The 12,864-nt window shown below is 40.6% G+C and overlaps 1 protein-coding gene across 1 annotated transcript in view; it reads right to left on the bottom strand.

Annotated features, from left to right (window-relative positions):
• Nucleotides 1-12,864, bottom strand: part of LOC134348854 (uncharacterized) — a 53,783-nt gene that overhangs the window by 16,010 nt on the left and 24,909 nt on the right. Inside the window, exons 7-12 of the mRNA XM_063052637.1 lie at nucleotides 10,626-10,970; nucleotides 9,524-9,790; nucleotides 7,751-8,089; nucleotides 6,408-6,560; nucleotides 848-955; nucleotides 434-532 (exon numbers count right to left, since the gene is read on the bottom strand). Of these exons, the coding sequence (XP_062908707.1) occupies nucleotides 434-532; nucleotides 848-955; nucleotides 6,408-6,560; nucleotides 7,751-8,089; nucleotides 9,524-9,790; nucleotides 10,626-10,970 (1,311 nt within the window). The remainder of the gene's footprint in view (nucleotides 1-433; nucleotides 533-847; nucleotides 956-6,407; nucleotides 6,561-7,750; nucleotides 8,090-9,523; nucleotides 9,791-10,625; nucleotides 10,971-12,864) is intronic.

Raw genomic sequence — 12,864 nt, 5'->3', positions numbered from 1 at the left:
GTGGGCGAGTCTAAGACCAGAGGACACAGCCTCAGATTAGAGGGATGTCCATTTAAAATGGAGGTGAGGAGGAATTTCTTTAGCCAAAGAGTGGTGAATCTGTGGAATTCATTGTTACAGGCGACGGTGGAGGCTAAGTCATTGGGTATTCTTAAGGCAGAAGTTGATAGATTGATGATTAGTCAGAGTATGAAGGGTTACGGGGAGAAGACGGAGACTGGGGCTGAGATGGAAATGGGTCAGCAATGATGAAATGTCCAAGCAGACTGGATGGGCCAAATGGCCTCACTCTGCTCCTATATCTTTTGGCCTTATAATGCCATGATATTTCCGTGTTGAGGATTACTTTTAAGTTACAAAGGAAAGACAAAACAGCTGTAAGTTAATGGGTCACAAAAGTAAAATTTCTTTGATGCTTCTGTCTTGATGTTACCTTGTATTGGCTGCATTTCATTTGGATTTGCATAAAGGTTAGAATCATCTTCTGTGTTCCTCTCTGTTTGTCGTGATTTCTGGCTTTGATTTCTCAAGCCTGTAAAGACAGAGAAGAGCTCTTTTAAGTTTTTTTCTCCCACTTCATGCATTTAACAAAATGCTCTTCAACTGCCCATAAGCTCAAATCTTTACAAGTTAAAAAAATGCAACAATATGTAATTTATGTTTCTACAGTCATCAAATTCAGTTTCGGAGACACATTAATATCTGACTTATTTCCTTAATTTCAAAAGTCATTAGATTCAACCCAAACTCCAGTTTAATATTATTCCTCTGTGTAAAAAAGATAAAATGATAAAATTGCCATTGTTTGTTTTTGGAATCACGTTCCCCATTTCTTCAAGTACCTTACCTATAACCTTGCACTTTCTTAGACACAACACCATCACCAGGATAATGATGAGGAGAAGGGCCAGTCCAGCAGTAATTACAACAGTGGTGTGCTTAAAACTGTAATCTTCTGTCAAAACAAGAAGCACAAATTTCTCACTTATTTTGCTGACATCATTCAAAATCTGTCTAAATGACTGAGAAATAACATTGACTAATTTAGATCACAGGTTCTGGGTTTAATTCCTGATTGAGGTTAACAAACCTGAATGTTGAAGAGCTACACCTGTTCTCAATAACCATCAGAGAAAGACAAGAAATGAATCACAGTGGGATCGAGGTCCCGATTTCAATCAGGTATCTCTTTCTGGCCGGAGATGTCTGGGAATATGCGGCTGATAGGAATCCAGTTGTGTGAGGCCTCCCACTCTTCAACAGGGGAATGTCCATCATAGTCTGTGTTTCTACTGGAATAAGAATTGCCACAGTGGGGAGGCTTTTGCCCCAGAACTTCTATCCCCTCTAAACTGGAGCTGTAAATGCCAGATACACTCAGCAGGTTAGGCTGCTTCTGCGGAAAGAGAACTGGGAAAATTAATGTTTCAGGTCGAAAATATTCCATCAGATTTCAAGGAAGGGTCTTTGGAAAAAGCCCTGTCGGATTCCAAGACAGTTTCTTTGACCTGAAAAGTTAACTTTTTTCTGTTTCCTCAGATGCTGTCAGACCTACTTCGTGTTTCCAGTACTTCGGTCTTTCCTTCAGAATTCCTGCATCTAGAACTTCCTGATTTTCAAGTACTACAGTTCTGCTGTGCGTTTAACTACCGCCTACCAATAATTCACTAATCGATTACAGTGCTAGTGAAAATGTACTTGTGTATTTTCAGAATACACCCATCACTGATCTATTCACACTGTGACTCCTCTGACATTGTCTCCTGTTTTTAAAGGACACCTTAGCGCCTGAGAGAAGCAGGCTGTAGTTGGGCCAAAGGATGAGGAGCTTTGTGTTCAAGACCTACTGGAGTTGATGTTCAATATCTGGTATTGGGTATTGGTTTGTTATTGTCATATGTACCAAGGTACACTGAAAAGCTTGTCTTGCATACAGTTCACACAGATTAAATCATGGCACAGTGCACTGAGGTGGAACAATGTAAAACAATAACAATGCAGAATAAAGTGTAAAAGCTACGAGAAGTTGCAGTGCAGGTAAACAAAGTGCAAGTTTACATTGAGGTTGAGAGTACATCTTATCAGAGAAAACGTACATTCAAGAGTCTGCTTTGAAATGCTTTGAGAGGTAGGTCATGACTAGAATCAACTCCTGCCTCAGTGTGGACATGGGCCAACTGCAATTTGCCTATCGCCACAATAGGTCTACAGCAGACGCAATCACAATTCAACTTCACACGGCTTTAGATCACACGGACAATGCGAACACCTGTGTCAGGGTGCTGGTTGTTGACTATAGCTTAGCATTTAAAACCATTGTTCACACAGTCCTGATCGATAAGCTATAGAACCTGGGCCTCTGTACTTCTTTCTGCAATTGGATCCTCGACTTCCTAACCAGAACACCGTAATGTGTGTGCATTGGTAATAATATTTGTTCCGTACTGACAGTCAACACTGGTGCACCTCTGGGATGTGTGCTTAGCCCACTGCTCTACTCCCTCTATACCCATGACTGTGTGGCTAGGTATATGCCATCTATAAATTTGCTGATGTTACAACCATTGTTGGTAGAATCTCAGAAGGAGACAAGAGGGCGTACAGGAGCGAGATATACCAGCTAGTTGAGTGGTGTCGCAGCAACAATCGAGCACTTAATGTTATTAAGACCAAAGAGCTGATTGTGGACTTCAGGAAGGGTAAGCTGAGGGAACACGAACTAATCCTCAGAGGGAACAGAAGTGGAGAAAGTGAGCAATTTCAAGTACCTGGGGGTCAAGATCTCTGAGGATCTAACATGGTTCAAACATATTGATGCAGCTATAAAGAAGGCAAGACAGTAGTGATGTTTTATTAGGAGTTTGAAGAGATTTGGGTCGTAACCTAAAACATTCAAATACTACTATACAAATACCATGGACAGCATTCTGACAGACTGCATAACTGTCTGGTATGGGTTGGAGAGGGGAGGGGCTACTATACAGGACTGAAAGAACCCACAAAAAGTTGTAAGATTAGTCAGCTCCATCTTGGGTACTAGCCTCCATAGTATCCAAGACATCTTCAAGGAGTGGTGCCTCAGAAAGGCAGCGTCCATTGGTAAGGACTCCCATCATGCAGGACATGGCCTTTTCTATTTGTTACTGTCAGGAGGGAGGTACAGATGCTTGAAGGCACACACTCAGCAACTATTTCGCTGTATAAGAGCATATAGATTATTTCTGTTTTTCACTATTTAACATGCATATATACACACTATAATTGATATACTTATTTTTTCTCTTTCTATGTTATCATGTACGCATTGTACTGCTGCTGCTAAGTTATCACATTTCACAACACAAACTGATGATAATAAATCTGAATCTGATTCTAATAACAAGAAGATGTCCTTGAGCCTGGCGGTATGTGCTTTCAGACTTACATCTTCTGCTCAATGGGAGAGAGAGAATGTCCAGGTTGAGTAGAGTCATTTGATACATGATAAATGATACAAATGGTACAAGATGTTGGAAACATACAGCCAATTGGGCACCATTGGTGGACGAAGAAACAGTTAACATTTTGACCTAATGTACTTTCATTAGAAGGTTGACATCAGAAATGACACTGGTCAATGCTGAGTCCTGTATAAATGACACTGGTCAATGCTGAGTCCTGTATAAATGACACTGGTCAATGCTGGGTCCCATAAAAATGACACTGGTCAATATTGGGTCCTATCCAAATGACACTGGTCAATGCTGAGACCTATCCAAATAAATGGCAGCATAAGAGTGCCAGAATTGCCTAGAAATTGGATGTACCTCCATTCATAAATATTTTTGTGCCTATTTTAAATTGCTTATGTATATTCTCCATGCAAGAAACTAGTCTCCTCTACATCATTGAGACCCAACATAGATTGTGTGATGGTTTCATTGAGCACATAACAAGCAGATCTCCTGGAACATCCCATTTTAACTCCTGTTCGAATTCCCACACTGTCATGTCTGTCCAAGGCCTCCTCTCCTGCTATGTTGAGGCTAATTGCAGAATAGAGGAACAGAACCTCATATTCCACCTTGGGTGTCTCCAATCTAATGGCATGAATGTCAATTTCTCTAACTTCTGGTAAAAACTCTCTGGTAAATAATTCTCTCCTTCTGAATTATGTTCTCATCCCATGGGCCACTGTCGAACCATCTCTTCCCACATCCCCCTCCCCATCTCACCCGCACATTTCTTCCTCCAGTTCTCCTCACTTCCTTCACTTTATTCCGTGGTCCACTGTCCTCTCCTATCAGATTTCATCTTCTTCAGCCTTTTGTCACTTCCACCTATCACCTCCCAGCTTCTTACATCATTCCCACTCTCCATCCTCTCCCATCTGCGGATCTCAATGCCTCATGTCCACTTTTAAAATTGGCCAACTACCCTCTTCCTTTCTAATTTTGATGAAGGTTCTTGATCCAAAACGTTGAGAATCCATTTCCCACCATAGATGCTCCCTGATCCGCTGAGTTCCTCCATCTCTTTTATTTGTTGCAGCAGAAAACTGCACTTGACATTCCTGACTCAATCCATTTTTGACCAAGAGGCATTTCCTCAAAACATGAAGCTACATGTGCAATGCAGATTTCAGCATAGACGTGACACCTTCACATCCTTCCTAAACATTGTGAACTCCATAATCCACTTCCTGCATGCTTTGATCCTTGTTTTACTGTAAATGAAAATCAAAGTTTTAAGCTGCTAATTTTTGAATGAAATATTCATGGGTAAAATTCAATTAGGAGCAAACATTTCTCATTTTTCATATCTATCTGTCATATCATGGCTATGCTCATTAACTGTTTATAGTGACCAGACCTCACCAGTCCGTCGGGACCAAGAAAGATTTTCTCCTCTCTGGTTGATGAGGCCAATGTGGGAAGTACAGAGTCTTCTGCTGACAGAGTAGAAGCCACCTGACATGGTGGTCAGTGAGTAACTTGTGTGGAGTTTCACTGCTTCTATTGTTTATGCCATGCTTCTGTCTGCTGTCACCACAGGGACCAGAGGCTCTCGACGTTCTCCACCTTGAGTGCCCATTGGCTAGAGATTCCCAAGAGTTCAAAATTGTATGTTCAAAGTAAATTAATTATCAAATTACATACATATCATATAACTATATAATCATATAACAATTACAGCACAGAAACAGGCCATCTCGGCCCTTCTAGTCCGTGCCAGACTCTCACTCTCACCTAGTCACACCAACCTGCACTCAGCCCATAACCCTCCATATATATCACCGTATACTACCTTGTGATTCATTTTCTTGCATGCATTCACAGTAGAACAGAGAAGTAAAATGAAATCAGTGAAAGGCTACCCACAAACCGATGTGCAAAGTAGGACAAACAGTGCAAATAATAATTTAAAAAATTAGGAAATACTGTAAATTATACTGAGAGCATGAGTTCAGTCTTCTTGAAAGTGAGTGCATAGGTTGTGGAATCAGTTCAGAGTTAAGGTGAGTGAGGTGAGGTTCAGGAACCTCATTGTTGAAGTGTAAAAACTGTTCCTGAACCAGATTGCTCCAATACCACGTGCAGCTGGCACGTTAAATAGCAGCTATCATAACACTTTACAGCATCAGCGAACAGGGTTCAATTCCCGAGGCTACCTGTAAGGACCCTATATGTTCTCCGTGACTGTGTGCTTCCTCTGGGTGCTCCAGTTCCTTCCACATTTCGAAGACATACAGGTTAGTAATGGTTAGTAACTCGTCAGCATCCTACGTCGGTGCTGGAAGCATGACAACACTTTTGGGCTACCAACCAACACACCCTTGTACTGTGTTGGTCATTGTCAAAAATGACACATTTCATTCCATATTTGGATGTACATGTAACTAAGAAAGCTAATCTTTGAGGAGGATTTTGCTAAGTCTGCCTTGGTGCTATCTTTTGAAAGAATGGTCCCCTCCAACAACAACACAAAGATCCTCCATTACCTACTTCACTGTATAACACTGTCCACTAATAATAAAGGTTCACCGTGATACCCTGGGAAACACGGATCACTTGTCATATCTCAGGTCACCTCTCAGAAAGGACGGACATTGATGATTAAGTTCATGATTGCTTTCTATGTACTAAGGCAGCTTTTGCTCTATAGTCAACCATCCAACAGTGATCCCATCTGAGACCTGGTCTACTTACCATAGAAGTAAAGTTACAGGCATGTGATGGGCCCTGAGATATAGCAGAAATGTCTAAAATTTGAAAAAAGAGATATCAGAAACTTGAACGTAAGTCACTTACTGTTCACCTGAAGATAATATGGAATAAAAATCTTGGGTCTGTTTTGATGAAACAAAACACACGTCCATTTTATTTGGACTTTATCATCTGTTGGAATAATCAGCCGCAAAGAGTCACCTTCATTCTTCCATTCCATGAATATTTTCTCATCCACAGTTTCACCGTCTCCATTGATCCAAACCAGTCTGGTTGATGCAGTGACCTGAGACACAGAGCAGCTCAGGGTAACAGTGTCTCCCTCAGTCACTGCATCGGGTGGTTCAGCTGTGACTGTGGAAACAGCAAATCACTGGATTTTAAACAATGGCCAAAGTTCCAACTCAACTGTATTGCTTTTTTCTGTTGACTGTAAAACTAACCCAAATCATCACTGGCACTATAAGTAAGCAACATTTTATTGCACAATTTGAACTTGTCTTTTACATCAGTTTTGAACACATTGTATAATGATCAGCCCCTGAACATAATGACCCAGTGCAAAACACTCCCACTCTACAAGAGATGAATGAATCTTAATTGTAAAATTCCTGAATCACACGGCTGCATCACCATCTGGTATAGGGGAGGGGTTGGGGTGGAGCCCTGCACAGGATCACAATAAGCTGCAGAATGATGCAAACTCAGTCAGCTCTATCATGGACACTAGGACATCTTCGAGGAGAAATGCCTCAGAAATGCAACATGTATCATTAGGCAACTCCGTCTCCCAGGACATATCTTCTTCTCATTGTTACCAACTGGAACGAGGTACAGAAGCCTGAAGGCACATATCAATCTATTAGGAATAGCTTCTTTCCTCTGCCATCGGATTTCTGAATGGACACTGAACCCATAAACACTACCTCACCACTTTTTTTCTCTTTTTACACTACTCATTCAATTTAACCTTCTATCTTCAGATGTACATATCTATAGAAACTGTAATTTGCAGTTTTTTTAAATTATCACATGTTGCAAAGAACTCATACCAATTAATAACAAATTTCACAACATATGTCAGTGATATTAAATCTGTTTCAGATTCTTATTCATCTTAAAACCTTGATTGAGGCTTCAAACATCAATCTATAACATCTGAGGAGAGGAAGTATTCTGGGCATGACTTTAGAGGATTTGAATTAATTTTTTTTAATGTAATGAAGAAATACTGATTATTTGTGACTGTCTTATTTGTAGCTGTGGGAAACAAATTTCACCACATTAGTTCTCAAGAATAAAGTAAAAAAGTTTAAAAGCAAATTAAGTGAAAAGAATTTTTCAAAGTATTGCTAGATTCTGTTGGTTTAACACAGTAATAAAGTTTAGTAAGATGCAAATAAACTTCAGCAGAAGTTTTGGAGTAAAAAACAACTTCTCAAACAAGGGATATAACTGGAGAAACTTGTGCTGAAATTGCAGTATGTATGCAAACTGCACATTCTCTCCCAGTGACATATCACTGAAAACATTCTGTTTCCTACCTCTAACTGTGATTAATTCAATGGTCACGTATGGATGTGATCCCAGAGAACATGTGTAATCTCCGGCATCTTCAAACTGCACAGGAACAATCCTCAAGATGAAGTTACTGACATTCAGAATTTCCTGTGTAGTTCCCAGTCGGTTCTCAAAGTAGCTCCTCCTACTGATAATGATAGGCTGAGCTTTGTAGGTAGTTGCTATTTCCATCACCTGATTCTGGAAATGTGACTTCCAAGTCCATTTGGTCTTACTTAACTCAGAATAACTTTCACAAATCAGCTTGAGTTCACTGTGATCTATGTCTGACCGATAAACTATGTACATCTTACTGTGTAAATCTGCAAGAGAGGGACAGAAGCAAAGAATTAGGTTATCACAGATGCAGAGATATGGATGTTTCAGGTTTCCACTGGGATAAATACCCGCTGCTAGGATGGCTGAGACAGTGACGTTGATAGGGAGCTGGAATGTAGACGATACCAACTGAGATGCCCATTGTCCCAAAACACAGAGTCAGCAAAGAGACACTGTTGAACTGGAGATGATAAATGACCTGAGAAAGATTCAATGCTACTGAGAAATGAGAACTCCCTTTAAATAAGAAACATTTAGAATACTTCCTTAAGTGACTCATGCCAGCAGAGACCTCCGGAGAATGTCACAGCCAATAGCTTAATTGTGTTATTTGTTTATTTGTTTGTATATTTATTTATTGAGATACAGCATGGAGTAGACTAATTATGAGAAAATTTATAATGACCAATTAACTTACCAACCAGTACTTCTTTGGACTGTGGGAGGAAACTGCAGCACCCAAGGGAAACCCATGTGATCACAGGGGGAACGTACAGATTCCTTACAGGCACAGGTATGAAATGAAACTGGGTCGCTGGTATTGTAAAACATAGTGCTAACCATTACAATACCTTGCTGCCTCTGTATCTGTACTTTTAATTAGTTTGTAGTTCCCTTTTCCCCTCTTTCATTACAAACTGGAAGACTATTTGTTTGCATCCACGGATGGACTTTATTCACTTTGATTCCTGAAGGTGAATTGAAATGATTGATTGGTGGCTCCATCAGTCTCAGTGTCTCCACTTTACACTTTGTGGCCACTTTATTAAATTGTCCATTAGCTAATCAAGAGGCCACAGAGTGTATGCTTATGGTCTTCTGCTGCTGTAGCCCTTCAAATTTCAATGTGTTCAGTAATGCTCTTCTACACATCCCTATTGTAACACATGGTTATCTGAGTTACTGTCAGCTTGAGCCAGTCTCCTCTGACCTCCCTCATTAACAAGGCATTTTCACGCAAACAACTGCTGATCATTGGGTGTTTTTCTTTGCACCATTCTTGTAAACTCTAGAGACTGCTGTGTGTGAAAATCTCAGGAGATCAGCAGTTTCTGAGAATGTCAAACCACCCTATTTGCACCAACAATCATTCCACGGTCAAAGTCACTTAGATTACATTTCTTCCCCCTTCTGATCTTTGGTCCGAACAACAGCTGAACCTCTTGACTATGTCTGCATGCTTTTGTGCATTGAGTTGTTGCCACAGGATTGATTGATCAGATATTTGCAATAACAAGCAGGGGTACAGGTGCTGAATAAAGTGGCCACTGGGTGTATACATACACTTTGTCCTGGGGTAAAAGCAATGACCACGCCCTGCAGTGAAATCCCACGGTGGAGTATGCTCACTGTACAATATGTGGAACAGTTTATAATCAATTATATTCATACCTGCTCCTGGGCAGCTTTGGACTCACCCTCATCCACTCCAACTTTGGTGTCTCCAGTGAGAACAATGGAGCCATTTTCCTGAACTTCCCATGTGTACAGACTGGGATCTCCTGTTCCAACATGTTGGACCATCAGATAGACGGTGTTATTCAGGTGGATCTGATCAGTGTTGTTGTTCCTCTGGGATGAGCCTCTTGGTTTCCAGTGGAGACTGACGGTATCTGGGAGTCTGGAGATGGTACAGCTGAGGGTGACGTCACTGCCCATTACAGGTCTCTGTGAGTCGGCCTCAACTGTGGAAACAGACACATGATGTGTGGTTCAGTTCCCCACAGGCTCTCTGAACTGCTCCAGGCAGAATTGTCATTTCTCTACAAACAGATAGTTAACCAAATACTGACCAACTGTGCTCAGTTTATCTGAGGGAATTATGTTCCAGTCACTTAAAATCAATTTAGTGTATTAGAGTTTGATGATCTACATTTTAACATATGAAAAAATCTCTGTCTTAGAGCAGTTTATAAATTCTTCATATTTTCATCAATTCATTAATATCCAATTATTCCACTGGGGAAGTCTTAAAACAGATCACCCGATGGCTAAGCTGGGAATTACTGACAGCAACATCAGATTTCCACATGTTGCTGTGGCTGTGTGAAAATCTCAATGTCTCCATCAACTTCAATGAGCAATTTTACTGAACATGAGCCTCTCTGCTGCCATTCCAATTTCAAATTCCATGACTTTGTCACAGATGAGCTGTGGTTTAGATATTCAGGAGACCAGAGCCATTTTCCTCAGCTCTCACACAGGTTCAATGCCATCAACCCCAACTCTGCAGCAATGTTTATAAAAACTGACCATATAAACGACTCAAATATTGTTACCCACAAGGCTGATTTTAATGAACAATTCATTTCATGCTGGATCCTGGGCCGAGTGGATCAAAGTTTACAGTAAATTTATTATCAAAAACGTATATGTCACCAAATCTATTTTGAGATTTCTTTCGTTGCTGACATTTCCAGAAAATATGTGGATACAATCCCAACATGATGTTTGGAACCTGAAAAAATAGTCACAGAAAAATCATGTTTTTGACCCCATTGTACTCATTAACCAACTTACCTTTGATCCCAAATACTTCCCACTGTCTCACGATTTTCCCACCGGACTGTGTCTGTGTCCAGGTGAACAGTCCTGCAAGTTCAAAGGTGGGCTTCCTGATTTTCAGATTAAGGGTACCCCAGTCCACATATAACCTCTGGGAAATGTCTGGTATTTTACTGAACTCATCACTCCATTGTACGGCCCACCGCTGATCTTCTCTGTGAAAAGTGGCCAATCGCTTTGTGGTTTGTTGCCCTGTGTGTGGCCTCCATTCCAAATCTATGGAGTCACTTCCAGGATTGTCTGGTCCATTCAATACAAAGTTCCCTTCCTGATGGAGAAAGTAGATAGATTTCCCACTTCCTGCAAATGAAAAAGTAAAAATAATCAGACAACAGCTTCTCAATGTGATGTGTGTCATGAAGAGCATTTCGGAGAATTCATTCGTGTAAGTTGTGAATTCTGATTCTGTTCATACTTTCTGATTAAAATTGTTTGGGATTTCTGAAACATCCTTTCAGCCCCCGTCACAATGTGTACTGGCAAGAATGGAACCCAAGTGCAGAGGAAAGACAGTTTCTGATGCAGAGATGGCATTGAGAGCTTATTCATAATAATTCCAAAACTACATCGCTGGCTCGGCTGAGTGACACTGCAAGAAGTAACATTCTCAAAACTAGACGTAGTGATTAGCGCTAATCAGGCATCGAATTCAATAATACAAATCACATGGAATCCCTGAGCCTATCAAAATAAACTTTACATGTTGAAGCAGAAAGCATTAGGGACCACATTACAAAGAGTCAGTCTCAGGAGAGAAATACGAGGAACTCCAAATGATTAACATTCTTGTTAAACAACAGTAAACCAATTCAGGAGCTCTACAAACCTTGGTGTTCTCTGCTCTTCAGTGCCCCCTCACAGAGCCGATGATCTCATTACAGCTCCTGAAGTTCATATGAATCTTTCTGATGCACCAGGAGCTTTTAACAAGAAGGATACTTCACAGCAAGCAATGAAATAAGGTAATTAAAATGAGATGACTAAAATAACTGATCATTACAAAAATGAAAGATGGGTTTCACATGGATTTTTTTGAGGTGCTTACAATGCCCCATATGATAGACTGGTTCAGAGGGGATTCAAAATGTTTAGGAAGGTTGGAAAAATAATTGTCAGGGTGATTGGAGGGCAGAGGATGGTAGCAGCTAAGCATTTACTAACTGAAGGTCAGTACCAAGTGGTGTACCACAGCCAATTATGACTTACATGCAGTTTGTGTATAGCTCAAATCAACACCCTCCCTCATTCACCTTTCTTGAGTATTTCTTCAAAGCTCAATCAGATATGTGAGACATAATCTCCAACACACAAAAATTGTTCTCGCAATTTCTTCTACAACTTCCCTCAGTGCCTTTGGATACACTGGATCAGGCTCTGGAAACTTAGCTACCTTCAAATGTTTAAAGATACTCAGCATCTCCTCCACTGTAATGTGGACTATCCACGAGACTTGCCCAATAACTTTCCTAAGTTTCCTTGTCCTCATGCCTTATTCCATGGGAAAAATTGTGGAGATTTTTTTCATTATGGAACTCACGCATTTCCCGTGGCTCCACACACAGGCACAGTGGCCACTTTATTTGGAATCTCCTGTACCTAATAAAGTGGCCTCTCAGTGTGTGTTCATGGTGTACTGCTGTTGTAGCCCATCTACTTCAAGGTTCAACATGTTGTACATTCAAGGTGCTCTTCTGCACACGACTGTTGTAATGAGTGGTTATTTGAATTACTCTCAACTTCCTGCAGCTTGAACCAGTCTAGACATTCTCCTCCAATCTCTCTCGTGATCAAGCATTTTCACCCACAAAACTGCCACTCACTGGATGTTTTTCTCACACATTTCTCAGTAAACTCTGGAGACTGTAGTACATGACGATTCCAGGAGATTAGCAGTTTCTGAGATACTCATATCAACCCACCAGACACCAACAATTATTCCATGATCAAAGTACTTATTTTGTATTTCTTCCCCATTCTGATGTTCGGTCTGAAGAACAACTGAATCTCTTGACCACGTCTGCATGCCTTGTTCCTTGAGTTGCTGCCACATGACCGGCTGATCATATATTTGCATTAATAAGCAGGTGTACAGGTGTAATTACCAAAGTAACCACTGAGTGTATACATTCACTTTGGTTTTTCAGGGGCCCTTTTCTCTCCCTAGTTACTTTCTTTCCTTAGCATATTTTTAAAA

Source organism: Mobula hypostoma, chromosome 7, assembly GCF_963921235.1.
Source record: "Mobula hypostoma chromosome 7, sMobHyp1.1, whole genome shotgun sequence".
In the NCBI taxonomy this organism is placed as follows: domain Eukaryota; kingdom Metazoa; phylum Chordata; class Chondrichthyes; order Myliobatiformes; family Myliobatidae; genus Mobula; species Mobula hypostoma.
The sequence above is the reverse complement of the archived record's forward strand: the minus strand, read 5'-3'. Positions and strand labels throughout refer to the sequence as shown.